General features: G+C 44.4%; 1 protein-coding gene across 1 annotated transcript in view; it reads right to left on the reverse strand.

Annotated features, from left to right (window-relative positions):
• Positions 1–7,005: 7,005 nt before the first annotated feature.
• Positions 7,006–14,842, reverse strand: part of LOC146960259 (uncharacterized) — a 112,690-nt gene continuing 104,853 nt past the window's right edge. The window contains exon 10 of the mRNA XM_085772488.1: positions 7,006–13,666. Coding sequence (XP_085628614.1) covers positions 11,333–13,666 — 2,334 coding nt within the window. The 3' untranslated portion in view covers positions 7,006–11,332. The remainder of the gene's footprint in view (positions 13,667–14,842) is intronic.

The raw sequence follows: 14,842 nt of genomic DNA on the forward strand, positions 1-14,842 counted from the left end.
GGGCTTAGGGGAGGACAGAGGGCTTCTGGGATCTCCTTCCATTCACTCATTTAGGTTTTTTTCATGCTGATCTATGATTGGCCAAGACACGTAAAATGACGCGCCAAGGGAGAAGCAGTCAGAAGGTACCAGTAAGGAGATGTGACAGCATTATGGTAGTTAAAGGTTCATGAGGCAAGAAATGCACATGCGTTTTAAGTTTTTTACTGCTAATGGGCGATGAAGCGTTCAAAACCAAAAAGAATGAGCCCGCCCGCGTATCTCTCCGTTGCCTTGAACAGGCTGTGTGCTGCATAATGCGCTGCAATTCTGGGTCCGAATTTCCCGCGCTGTCCGCGGATGTGACGTCAAATGACGCTGCATGCGCGTCCTCGACAGCTTCGGCTTTCACCGCTTGCGACTAGCGGTCGGCGGATGTCTTGCAGCCTGAACAGTTATGTGAGCAGTGAGTAGAGAAATAACGTCACTTTCTTACATTTTAATATTTTTTCATGCGAGAAAGTGACAGTTTAGAGTCCCAATCTGTTGTCAGTTTATCTAAATAACGTCTGTAAGTAGGTTTGCTCCGACATTTTTCGGAGGAGTGCAGAGCCACACACGAGCGGCAGCAGCGGCTCATCACAGAGGCTGCAGCCGGGGAGCTGAGCTCATCGGCCGGGCAACAGCTGTCCTCCTCCCAGGGAAGAAAACGAGCCGAGTAACTTCCCCACAGGTTTTTAGCATAGACTGTAAAAAGAGGTTTTTAGAGGTTTTCTGCCGGCTGGTTGTTTTTAGGAGATAGGATGCTGGTCTCGTTGATGAAATCTAACAGTGGCACTGTGGCAGTCGCATTAGTTCATTTGAATGAAAAGTGAAGCAAGCAAGCAAACTTTATTTATATAGCACATTTCATTCCGAAGAAGCTTCAGGTGTGTGTGAGCAGCGCAGCCTTGGGGCTCTGTACGTACAAAAATCACCATATTTAGACTACTTCAATAAATAAATAAATAGTTTTACAATGAGCCGATTGATTCATCCGCGGTCAGTTTATCCAAACAACGCCTGTAAGGAAATTGTCCGACGTGTTCGGAGGAGTGCAGAGCCACTAGAGCAGCCGAGCGGCAGCAGCGGCTCACAGAGGCGGCGGCGGCGGCCGGTGCTGACCTGATGCCTGGACGGTCAACCTCCGGGTGTCGCGGTAAATTGAGCACTGTACAATGAGCGCGGCGGGGGGCAACCGCCATTCCGACATGCCGCCATTCCGACATTGGGCCCTAATTGTCGGAATGGCAACACTTCACCCTTTAATAAACATCCCATCATTCCGACAATTTTCTTCTCCTAAGGTCGGAATGGCGGTATCTTTTTCTCTTTTAAACGTGTTGCCATTCCGACAAATCTTTTAAAAGCCTACCCCACCGCACCGCACCCCCCCCCCCCAAAAAAAATAAAATGAATAGGCCTAACACGATTTTGCACTAATGATATGCCGGCGCAAAATAGCAGTTTGCCCACGTTTGTCCAGTGCATCTCATTAAAGCACACAGATTAGTCAGATAATTCAAACGGCAGACGATTTCAAAGCCTCAGATTTTAAGCAGAGGGACTCCACAACCTCGTAAACCAACGAAGGAGGAGATAGGCTTGAACGGGAAGCAGACCGTGCTTTCAATCACACACTCCGAACCCAGTTGTTGCACTTTAGAAAATATAATTCGGGGGGGGGGGGGGGGGGGCTTACAAACATGTACCAAAACGGCTCCAAAATACGCACAAAAATCCAAAAGAAACGAAAATTAACTAAAAGATTAACTATTACTACTACTACGCATGCCTCTGTGCGTCTGGCACACGCGTCTTGGAGCTCTCCCACATTGGTTTGTGAATGAAAACTATATGTTCAGCTCCCCTTACATGTGAAATGTACTTATTATTATTAGGGCCCGAGCGGCGACTGCAAGTCGCCCAGCGAAAGCCCTATTGTAATTGCTCTGTTTATTAGGCCCGAGCGGCGAGTAGCACTCGCCTGGCGAAGGCCTATTGAAATCGCGCTGTTTATTATTATTATTATTATTATACCCGTACTCTTCATGCCCCAATTTGGCCCCTTTCCCAAACGCGAAAATGCCCCGACTTTTGCCCGGGCGTCCGGCCGGATCCGAAATTCGATATTTTGTGCTGCTCGCCCATGTCCGACGCGAAATGGCGAAACAGCGCCCCCTACAAAGTCCAAAAAAGCCCATAGGGAATTTGGGTCACTTTGTCGTACACCTACAAAATTCGGTACACATATGTACCATACCCACACAAACAAAAAAGCCTCTTATTGTCATGGTGCAATGTCAACAGGAAGTCAGCCATTTTGAATTGGTCGTTTTTGGCGCCAAATTAACTCGGTCAAAACGATTCGCCCAATTTGATAGACAACATCTTCTGACCTAGCTGAGTACAAGATGTGCTCCGTAGGTTGATAGGTCAAAGGGCGTGGCTGACATCTAATTACGAATGGCTGTCACGCCCACATACTTTATCCTATCAACTTCAAACGTGAAGGAAATTATGGCGGTGAGTCACTGATTCGCCCGACGTATCAATATCCCACTTTACTCAAGGCGCCCCCCGGTGGTAACAGGAAGTGACCATTTTTTACATTAAAAACTTTAACTCCGCCCACAAATTTCGCCCTAACGACTTCAAATTGGCTACAGGTTATGGCGGTGAGTCACTGATTCGCCCGATGTATCAATATCCCACTTTACTCAAGGCGCCCCCCGGTGGTAACAGGAAGTGACCATTTTTTACATTAAAAACTTTAACTCGGGAATTTGGGTCACTTTGTCGTACACCTACAAAATTCGGTACACATATGTACCATACCCACACAAACAAAAAAGCCTCTTATTGTCATGGTGCAATGTCAACAGGAAGTCAGCCATTTTGAATTGGTCGTTTTTGGCGCCAAATTAACTCGGTCAAAACGATTCGCCCGACCGGCTTCAAATTTGATAGACAACATCTTCAGACCTAGCTGAGTACAAGATGTGCTCCGTAGGTTGATAGGTCAAAGGGCGTGGCTGACAGGGGGCGCCCAACTTTGGCGTTTTCGCCATCTAATTACGAATGGCTGTCACGTCCACATACTTTATCCTATCAACTTCAAACGTGAAGGAAATTATGGCGGTGAGTCACTGATTCGCCCGATGTATCAATATCCCACTTTACTCAAGGCGCCCCCCGGTGGTAACAGGAAGTGACCATTTTTTACATTAAAAACTTTAACTCCGCCCACAAATTTCGCCCTAACGACTTCAAATTGGCTACAGGTTATGGCGGTGAGTCACTGATTCGCCCGATGTATCAATATCCCACTTTACTCAAGGCGCCCCCCGGTGGTAACAGGAAGTGACAATTTTTTACATTAAAAACTTTAACTCCGCCCACAAATTTCGCCCTAACGACTTCAAATTTGCTACAGGTCATCGAGATGCCATGCTGATCGAACGATGTGCTCCGTAGGTCTCTACGTCAAACGGTGTGGCTGTCCTGGCTTCTCTAAGTTTGGTGTCCTGCTCTACACTGAGATTTCCCAGTGCCTGTGACTGACTGTGAGGTGACAGTCAGGCACTGAACAAACTTTATACAAATACGCCCCCCGGTGGTCAGAGTGACCTGGTTTACACTTAGATTGTCCGATCGGCTTCAAATTTTACATGTGTAATCCCGGTCAGCCCCTGATCACAAATACCAATATCTGGCTTCATACAAATGTGCCCCCTGGTGGTAACAGGAAGTGACCTGGTTTACACTTACATTGTCCAATTGATTTCTAATTGATTTCTAATTTTACATATTTGATGAGCCTCCGCCCCTGATCACACCTACCCACATCTGGGTTCATACAAATACTACCCCCAGTGGTCATGACCTGGTTTACACTTACATTACACTTACACAGCTCTAACGCCCACATACTTCATCCGATCAGCTTCAAACATGATCATTGCTCCACCCTGAACATTTCGATGGATGGCACGCCCACTTTACTCAATGTGCCCCCCAGTGGTAAGAGGAAGTGACCTGGTTTACACTTACATTGTCCAATAGACTTCAAATTAACATTTATGACACCCCTACTTCACATTTTATGTACATGACAGCAGTCCCGCCCTCAATGCGTTACTATGCTTGTATTTTACATTAATATTGTCCGATTTGCTTGAACCTTCATATGTTATGATAAACCATATGTGCATATTTGCTGATACCTAAACATCACTGCTAAAGCCATTGTAATTGTATTCGATACAAATAGCTAACTCCTTTTGGCAACCATAATAATTTCTACTAGGTTTCTAATACAAAAGGTCTTTTAAAGTTACTACCTATATGACATGGTGTACAGTGGTACAGAGATCAAATAAATGTCAAGATTGGATTCTGTTATATAATAAATGTTTTATTTGGAACTATATTAGAGAGAAAGACCCAACAGTTCCCACACACAGCAAGCACTAAGCGACAGTGGAGAGGAAAAACTTTCTTTTAACAGGAAGAAACCTCCAGCAGAACCAGGCGTTAGTGTGGGCGGCCATCTGCCTCGACCGGTTGGGTTTGAAACAGGGAAGGTGGAGAGGTGGGGGAGAAAAGAGAGGAAAGACAGAGAGAGAACATCCATGAACAATGTATGTTTTTATGAACTTCATGAACAGCTATACAGGGAACTACTGAACATGATTACTCTTGAATAGGGGGTGGGGGAAGAAAGTGGGTTTACATAAACATGAAAGGAACTATATACACCAACACAATCAACATAACTTTACAATAACAGTAGTGACTTTTTTTTTTGTGTTTTTTTAAATATTTTTTTTGTGAACAGTACTTAACATCCAACAAAAAAAAATGGCTGGAGCTCTGCTGCCAGGGTAGGGGAAGTGTGAAAACCAGGGCTCGAACAACCTGTAACACAGAAAAAACAGAGAGCCAGCCAGGGAACACAACACAAATATACACCAATACAGGCAACACAACACCACATGAACATAAAATATCTGTCAAAAACTATATTACACAATACTACACACTTAAAAAAAAATTCTTAACCACATCTACTACCGCTACTACTCTACTACTACTACTACATTACATTACCCAGTCTAAAGCCGCACACATACATAACTACTACCGCTACTACTCTACTACTATAACTACATCTACTACCACTACTACTCTACATTACCCAGTCTAAAGCTGCACACAATCCCTTCATGATCACTAAAATATACTGGCAACACCACTGACTCTACATCATAAACAGCTGTTTTAACATATACGTGGTCAATAAGTGTTCCTCTCTCTGTTGTGGGTTGTGTCACATGTTGCACAAACCCTTTCTCCAACATAAAACCACTAATAGATGAAGATGTTAAAATATTATCATTAAAGTCCCCAATGACAGCAACAGTTTTATCTAAGGAGTCCAACCACTCAAGCAACATGTTGAGATTCTCCTTGAACAAAGACACAGGATATAATGGTGGCCGATAAATCACTACTAACAACATGTCAAAACTATCACAGGAACAAACTAAACATTCCAAGTTCACATTTGGCGCCTGGATGACATCACACACTAAACCAGTCCGGCAAAACAAACCAACACCACCATGTTGCTGCCCCTGTAGCTCCACCAATGCTGGATGACTACTGGAATATGACACACTTCGAGGACGACTATAAAAACTAAAACCATCAATCTGGACCGATTCTAACAAAGAATCTGCAGGCAGCCATGTTTCTGTCACAGCAATACAGTTAAGCTGCAAATGCTGTATACATGACGCCAAATCTGCAACATGTCCAGATAATCCCTGCACATTCATCAAAAACACCGAAAAATTATTTGACTCCAAGTTAGGTCTGACCACATTTTCAGTTACAAAGTTTGGCATGCGTTGAAGTGCATCCTTTATTCTGTCATTACAGAAAATGGCCTTATCTGCAAAATCTCTAATTATCAAACCTGATAGAGTCCTAACACGACTCAAAGCTACATAGGCCTGTCCTGGAGCAAATATCTTTTCAAGACACGCCACTGCTTCATCTACAGTTATGCCCTGTGTCTTATGTACTGTACACGCCCAAGCAAGTTTCAATGGAAATTGCCGGCGCATCCCACCTTTCCTTGTGACCCTTTCCTCTTCAGGTTCTATGCCTGTTGAGCCAGCTACAACTACTGGGGTATGTGTACTGTTTCTCCTCCTCTGGGTACCAACTTTATCATCATCAAACTTAACATAAACAACCCGAGGAAACTTACAACCAGCCTGATAAACAATGTCAGTTACTGTGCCACATACCCCATTCACAAGACCATCAACAACGTCAACATTTTTAATTAACATCACACGAGCGCCTTTTCCCAACAGCAACTTTTCATCCAAACAGGTGTTAGATGTCTTGCTGTGATGGCTGCTCATCAACTCCAATTTCCCAGTTTTTTTACTGTTAGCAAAGTCCTGGGCATGGATTACCTCATACTCAGGGCATGCTGTGAACAGCTGCTGAACATTGTGCTCATTTACTTGTGCATTTGTTGCAAAAATGTGTAAAGTTGAGCGGACTTCACCAGTTTCACGGCTTTTCAGTATTTCAACATCACTGTTCAGCAAAGCAGTCCCTTTAGTACGTACTCTCAGCTGATTCAACAAACCAGCAAAAACACTATCCTTCTGCCTTACAATCGTTGTTAACTCAACAACCTTAAATAAACTGGACCACAGGTTAACAGTCACATCATCAGTATACAACGATTTCCCTTTAACGGGAGGCAGCTGATAAAAGTCTCCTACAGCAAGTACACACACATTACCAAACGGTGAAAAGTCACCCGTTTGTTTGATCTGCCTTAATCGACCATGAATGTAAGCCAAAAGGTTATGATCCACCATGGAGATCTCATCAATTATCAAAATCTGCAGATCACTCAACTTAGCTCGCAAAGAATTGAGCTTCTCTTCCCCCCAAAGGACTGTACGGCAAGCGCACATCCTTCCCTATGCTAAATGTGTTGTGTATCGTTGCTGCATTCAAATTATATGCCGCAATGCCTGTCGGAGCTGTCAACAAAACACACACGCTATCAGGATGACGACAGACTGTTGACAAAAGCCTCCCAGCCTCATACTGAATAGCCCGAATCAGATGACTCTTCCCAGTCCCAGCACCACCTGTAATGAACACATGGAGAGGCTCTGGCTTTTTATCAGCAACACGCTCCAAACACCACTGACGCACCCGATAAAAAATGGACATCTGTGTCTCGTTCAGTGATCTGATCAATGTCAATCCCTCACTCCTGGTCATGACATTATTCCTTTTCTCCAAATGAGAACCTTGTTGCCTGGTAACCGATAAATCAGGAATACTCACTTGGTCTTCATCCTCCACCTGTGGATTATCCCGGAGTTCCTGAACGCACTCTAAACGCTCCACCTGAGCCTCCGGACACAACTCACACCAGGCATCCTCTAACAAGCCCTCATCATCAATGCGATTCTGAGCCTCATCTATTTTATCTGCTTCGACCTCAAAGTCACATCTATTTCCATCTACAATAGACCTGACTGAATGCCTGGACCCATCGCTAAACCTGACATAACCGCTATTGTAAAACTCTTTAAAGGTTACACAGTTAGCAGGTTTAAGCTGGGAATCTGTGCGATGCGGCAAGAACAACTGCAATATGCTCTGATAAAACAACTCTGGACTCTTAGTCTCAGAGAATCGAGCATAACGAACAACAGCTGGTTGTGTCCGTGTTCTCTTGGCAACAAAACCGAACTTACCATTCAACTTGATGGGGTTCTTACACTTCTCATTTTTAGTAAGAACACGATACTCAGACACAAACACAGCCAGACACATGTCACCAAAAACACTATCATCAGGTCTGTTCCTATACCGGTCAACAATACTAGTCATCCACATGTCTTCACTGCTAAGATCATGTGATGAAGAGGATGCCTTCTGTTTTAACACACTTAAAGGCAAACTCATCCTAACAGTACTGTCTCCTGTGGGAATGAACATCACCTTCCTGGAGCACTCTTTTAGATGCATATTAGTCAGTCTATACACAGCCTCCTGAGCTGACACATCCCTATTGTGTAAATAAACACTGCCCATCTTCTTGAGAGCTTCCTTTGCACTAACATTACCATCTTTAGAGGCCTCTTTATGCGCATTGCCTAACAACAATCCCATTTCCCACTCAGCCTTGGAAATGTAAGAAATGATATAGACAACACAGGCATACGCATCCACTACAAACTGGATATCCAAATTCGCACTCCAGCATTTCAACAAAGGCTTACTGTAATGGTTAATCCACTCTTCGGAAACCTGCCTTTTCAACACAACTTCAGTGCTCCGTCCACACAGTCTATAAGCTGCCTCAAACTCTTCCTGAGTGATCCCTAAATGACCAAACAGGTGCTCAACACTATCAAAACTAGAGTTTTCCTCTGACAAAGCTGCCTTGATATCTGTCAGAATCTTGATAGCCTGTTTTTTCTTCTCAGCCAAACGCTTCTCACACTCACACGGTGCCAAGACGTTTGCTGGATCACGTGGACAACTGCACGGTTCAACCTCATCAGGTTCTCGCCGACTAATAAATGTCCGAGCTGACACTGGCCTGGGAAAATTGAAACGACAAACAGTGTTTTTTTTCTTACAGGTCTTTGAATGTCGTTTTGAATGTTGCTGAACAGTAGTGACAATGTCTAGCAACTCCTCATCTGATGACGGCAACTCACAAGTGACATACTTATCAATAAACTGAACTACCTCCTCATCAGTGTTCTTGTCTATCAACGGCGCATTCTCTACCCAGAACAAACAATGGACATGAGGAGAACCTCGCTGTTGAAACTCAACCCTGTAAAAGTAATCTTTAATCTTACCTATTGGATGAGATGAAGACATAAGAACCTCCCTGAGAAAAACATGCCACCGAAAATCAAACATTCTAGCTGCAGTGACAGGATTACGACGCAGCAAATCACACCTATCAGCCCACTCTAAATCCTCTACAGTGGCTGTTCGACCCTCCTGCTTCAGGATACTATAGAGGAGATTCGTCCAACGCATATCTGCTGAACTAAAGGAACAAAACCATGTTGGAACACCAAGCTGACGCACACAAGCCAGAAGGTCCCGTTGGGCTCCCTGCCAAAAAGATGGAGTGCCTCTAATAGGCCTAAGAAAACGATAGCCATCATCAAACTCCAACATCTTTTTCAAAGAGTCCTCACCTTTTAAAATGTCAGAAACTTTGTAAGACCTTTGACCCCCTTTACCTTTACGTAAAGCAATAGACACATTTGACACAACCTGTTCCACTTCAGACATATATTGAGCAAAAAAAAATGTACTCAACATTACTTGCAAACCTGCCATCTGCATGAAGTATCCTATTGTTAAAGTATCGCGACAAAGTCAAGCGATACGGCCGACACTCGTGATAAGCATTTCTGCCCTGAGGAAACAATACAGGGAAAGACTTGACCTCATTTGTGCTATCACTAAGCAGCTTCACTGGATTGTTACCCTCTGCTGGAGCTACATTCAAAACATTATCAAAGTATTGGTCAAGCACCTCCTGACCAATATCAACAGGCATGAGACAGGTGTCCTGAAACATACCATGCTGCTGTCTATCATGCAAAAGCTCATCCTCAGCTGCTGCATCAGCACTGTCTACAGTATCTGATGCCCCAGGAACTTCAGCTTCCTGTTCCCTAGTAAACTCATTCAACCAAGTTTCATTAAACTCAATATCCTTATAAAGGCTATTAGTCTGTTTCAAATATTGTAATGCCTGCTTAATGCGCAGAGTGTCAACAAATTGATACTCGTAGTGCCCTTTATAAGTCAACTTACGCTTTAATTTAACTGCTACCAAAGACCCCTCCATATTGGAACGGGGCAACAGGTTACTGGTCTCTACTATGTTCGCTGGAACACAGGTCACTGGACCATGTACTCCATTTTGCCCCCCTTTAGGCAAAGCCAACATCTTCATGAAGGGAATGTGCAATGCTATCAAATGTTGCTCTAAACTATTCAAACAGGCCAATTCCGGAGCAACTGCATCAACTGTGAGATTGTTAGACCAACACTCAGGTGGCATCTCACCTCTATTAATCTTGTAATGGCAACTATAACAAATCCAAAGCTTCCCTCGAGCTGTGTCTAACAACTGACACGACAAATCACAATCCTCATTACACTTATGTGGGTAGTCCTCTGTTATGCAGTTTGCTGCTATTGAGGCTACCGTCTCAGTCTTTCTGTAATCATCCTTCTTACACTGCAAAACCTGGTGTCTAAATAAAAGTCGGTGGCATACACAACACACAAAATCAGGCCCGTGTGCCACTTTCTCCCTAAACTGCTGCATTACAAAATCAAACTTCCCGGTCTTCTCTTTCTTTACCAGCCGTTTCAATACAACACCAGCTGCAACACGTCTCTTATGATCAGGATTTTCATGATATTTCCTGATGCTTGCGGCTTTTACAGTGTCTTTATGAAATCTATTTAACCTGTATTTACTTTTACTCATTTCAATCATTCGCCTTCTATGCACTACATTATGCTGATATTTCTTTACACTAACTGCCTTAACCCTTATCTTATGTGCAAGATTCTCTTTATATTTCTTTACACTGAGGGTCCTAACCCTTATCTTATGTGCAAGATTCTCTTTATATTTCTTTACACTGAGGGTCCTAACCCTTATCTTATGTGCAAGATTCTCTTTATATTTCTTTACACTGAGGGTCCTAACCCTTATCTTATGTGCAAGATTCTCTTTATATTTCTTTACACTGAGGGTCCTAACCCTTATCTTATGTGCAAGATTCTCTTTATATTTCTTTACACTGAGGGTCCTAACCCTTATCTTATGTACAAAATTCTCTTTGTATTTTTTAACACTTGCATGCTTCTTCATGTTCTTATACAACACATTCTGTTGATATTTTGTCTTTCCATAGGACTTCTCATATTTCTGACGCAAATCATTTTTTTTCCTTCTCAAATAATCACATGTATCAGATCTAATCCGATTCAAGCTACCCATAGCAGAAACAGGACTCTCAACTTTACTATGCTGTCTCAAGCTATAGCCTCCAGAAACAGGTGCATTAACCTTACAGTAATCATAACAGTTCTGTGTTTGAGGCTGATAAACACAGACAACTGTCTCGTAATGGTTACCATTAACGTTATGCAAATACACACCTTCATCCGACAACCTACTACCATTACAGCTATATTCAAGCCATCAATCATTACAATACGTGAAAACACTAACACCCAAGAAATCAGCTGTGGCTTGAATCTCCAACTCAGTGGCCCAGGTTCCAACATAGCGCATCCTTGACACCTTGATGTATTCTGATATGGAGGAATACTCACTTCTCAGAATACTCTGGTATGTCTTAGGATTGGTCTCCAAATGCTTCACAGCAGCACGTCTAAACTTCCCATGGTACTTCTGTGTACCACAAATGGCCTGACTAACAGCCCTAAAAAAACAGTTGCCATCGCCAACAATCTTCTCTGTCTTACAAGGAGTTCCTAATGGACCAACAGCAGAAGATGAAGAATCCACTCGCTCTGACACTATGTTAAATTGCTTACACAGAGCGAGACCGACGTCTTTGGAAAGAGGATGGAATTGTAAGTTTCTACATGCTACATCCCCAACAAACACAATGTCTGAATTAACTGCAACGTCATCACTGTGTTTCTGCTTCTTTGATGTCTTACTTCTAAGTGTGAGCTTCCGCTTCTCACCTCTCTTGGGGGCTGCACAAACCACTGGTGTGACAGGACTCTCCTCAGCAGGAGCAGTAACCTGTCCTTCCGTGCAATCAACAGCTTCACAGACCACTGCTGTGACAGGACTCTCCTCAACAGGAGCAGTAACCTGTCCCTCTGTGCAGTCAACAGCTTCACAGACCACTGGTGTGACAGGACTCTCCTCAGCAGGAGCAGTAACCTGTCCCTCTGTGCAGTCCACAGCTTCACAGACCACTGGTGTGACAGGACTCTCCTCAACAGGAGCAGTAACCTGTCCCTGTGTGCAGTCCACAGCTTCACAGACCACTGGTGTGACAGGACTCTCCTCAACAGGAGCAGTAACCTGTCCCTCTGTGTAGTCAACAGTTGCACTCACACCCAAAGACAAAGCTGCCGGCTTCACACTAACACCACTGATCTCAAAGAGCTTGGGTGTTGCCTGGAGAGCTGCTGCAAAGTTAGAAAAGTGCTCAAACAGAAGCTGTACTGAACTGAAATAGAGCACAACACTCTTCCCTTCACCATCGACCATCCCATCCGCACTGCGGGCATGGGAGTCGACCACAGCGTACTGGCCATCTTCACCAATTATGGCACAAGTACTGCCACACAATGTGAAAAAACACATGTTGTACTTTGTACACATCCTACTGAATCCATCACTGAAAGTGGTATGCACACCTGCATCAACAAACTCTCCCTCGACAACATCAACATCTCCAGCTACAAATTCACCAAGATCCACATCAAATGTCTGTCCATCAAGGACACACTGCCGAGGCAAATCCGGGACAGAAAGGCACTCTTCCTCCTTCCCACTGATCATGCCGCCCTCCCTCAGGGATGTGTACAGCTCATCACCTGAGATCACAACCTTGTCCAGTGTATCAGCCTGCCATGAAAACACACTCTCAGTGGTGTGTTTCATCAGAGCCACACAACTAACAGCCACACACTGACGACCGCTGTATTTAAACCTCCTGTCGCCTTGATGGAAACTCCCTCTAACGGAAGTGCGACCCTGGGACTGAGTGGGAGCCTGTGGCGCAGCCGCCACCACAGGAACACTGCAGCTCTCTCCCTCAGCAACACACTCCTCCACAGAGATGCTACTGACTCCAAACCACTCTGCACCCAACGACTCTTGAAGTTTCTGGATGTGAAGCATCAGGTCCTTCAAGCACGTGTTAAACACTACAGCAGACCGACCTGTGTCTGAACAAGCCAACCCTGAAGCATTGCGCGTCCCACAATCCACCACTACCAGGTACTCCCCGTGCTGAATGATCAAGCTGACCGCTTCATGGAGATTCAACACGCACAGTCCATCCCTCAACAGATGCTGCTGCAGGTCTTCCTCCAACGCAGTCCCATCTTCAAACTCCTTGTAGACAGCCTGACTAACATCCACCCTCCACGTCTTACCAAACAGACCAAACTGCTGCTGGCCGAAACCTCCCCCTCCCTTTCCCACCCGAGCTGCCAACTTCACCCCCTCGACACGAACATCATCAATGTCTGCTGCGCGCCAGGTACAAACGGGAGAAAGACTATGTCTGACTGCTGCAACGACACTGCATGACACGTACACATCGGCATCTAAATGGGACGATGTTCTACGCAGGCTGCTCCCTACCACTACTGCTTGAGGCTGGTCTGCACATGTGCAAGGCAAAGGACTAATACATTCACCTTGAGGCTGGACAGGGACAGGCACCGGGGCGGGAGGGACAGCCGCAGGACGGGTAGGCACACCGGGAGGAAGAGTGGTCCCCGACGCAGCACAGGTCGACACAGGCAGTGGTGTCGCCTCCTACAATAGAAAGAGAAAGAAAAACACATTAACAGTTTGACACAGACAGGATCATTAAACCAACATGCTACCACATTATCCACAACAGCAGAGAGCTTTGCAAGGATCTTTGTGCTTGCCTCCTGCTCCGGAACCCGGGCTTCAGGACGGACAGTCAACACGGATGTTGAGGTCACGACCTGCAAAGAGAAAGATGGAGAAAGAAAAAAAAACATAACTACAAAAGGAAAAACACATTGATGTATTTCCCTTAAGGGGATAGTTCACCCAAAATTTAAATTTCACTCATTATCTACTCACCCTCATGTATACCAAGAGCTGTGAAAATTTTAACTCAGAGAAGGAGCAGAGGACTCTGAAAATTCTCTGAGCTCTTAGTCGACATGAGGGAGAGGAGAGAATGAATGAAATTTGAATTTTGGGTGAACTTTCCCTTTAAACTTTGTATTCAAGTCCTCTGACTGTTTGCTCAACTTCAGAGAATATTCCCTATGGATAAAGTACTGTTTCACATTTCACTTTTTAACATGAAAGGGATAGTTCACCCAAAATTCAAATTTCACTCATCTACTCACCCTCATGTACTGTAGGCTAAGAGCTGTGAGAATTTTCAGAGTCCTCCGTCCCTTCTCTGAATTACGGGGGATGTCCAAAAAGACACACCAAAAAACATCCAAAGAAAGTTGGTGTCCATTGACAACCATTATATGGACAAATTCTGCTGTGTGGAGCCCCCTGTAACTCAGAGGAGGAACAGAGGACTCTTAGGAGGAGACACCTCTTAGTTGACATGAGGGTGAGCAGATAATGAGTGAAATTTGAATTTTGGGTGAACTATCCCCTTAACAAAACTGCACCTACCTTCACCGCCGCCGCCTCCTGCACGACACTGGCAGACACCGGAGCTGTACGTGCCGCCACCACCTGCAAATACACAAAATAAGATCATAAATATCATCCTAAACAGACAAGCAATGACGTCATTTTTCACAGTAAGTTAATTCTAACTGCTGTTAACTGCTCAACCTGCAGCACAGTCTCCATCAGGATTAAATGATTATATACCTGCTTCCTAGCATGTCTGCGCTTCAGGGAAACAGGTTTGCATTGGCGTTTCACAGGCGGGGGCTAATGTGAGAAAAAAAGAGAGGATAAAATCGTCAAATACACATAACA

The sequence above is a fragment of the Trachurus japonicus genome, unplaced genomic scaffold (assembly GCF_045865225.1).
Source record: "Trachurus japonicus isolate A0001 unplaced genomic scaffold, Traja_1.0 AP030520.1".
NCBI classification, from domain to species: domain Eukaryota; kingdom Metazoa; phylum Chordata; class Actinopteri; order Carangiformes; family Carangidae; genus Trachurus; species Trachurus japonicus.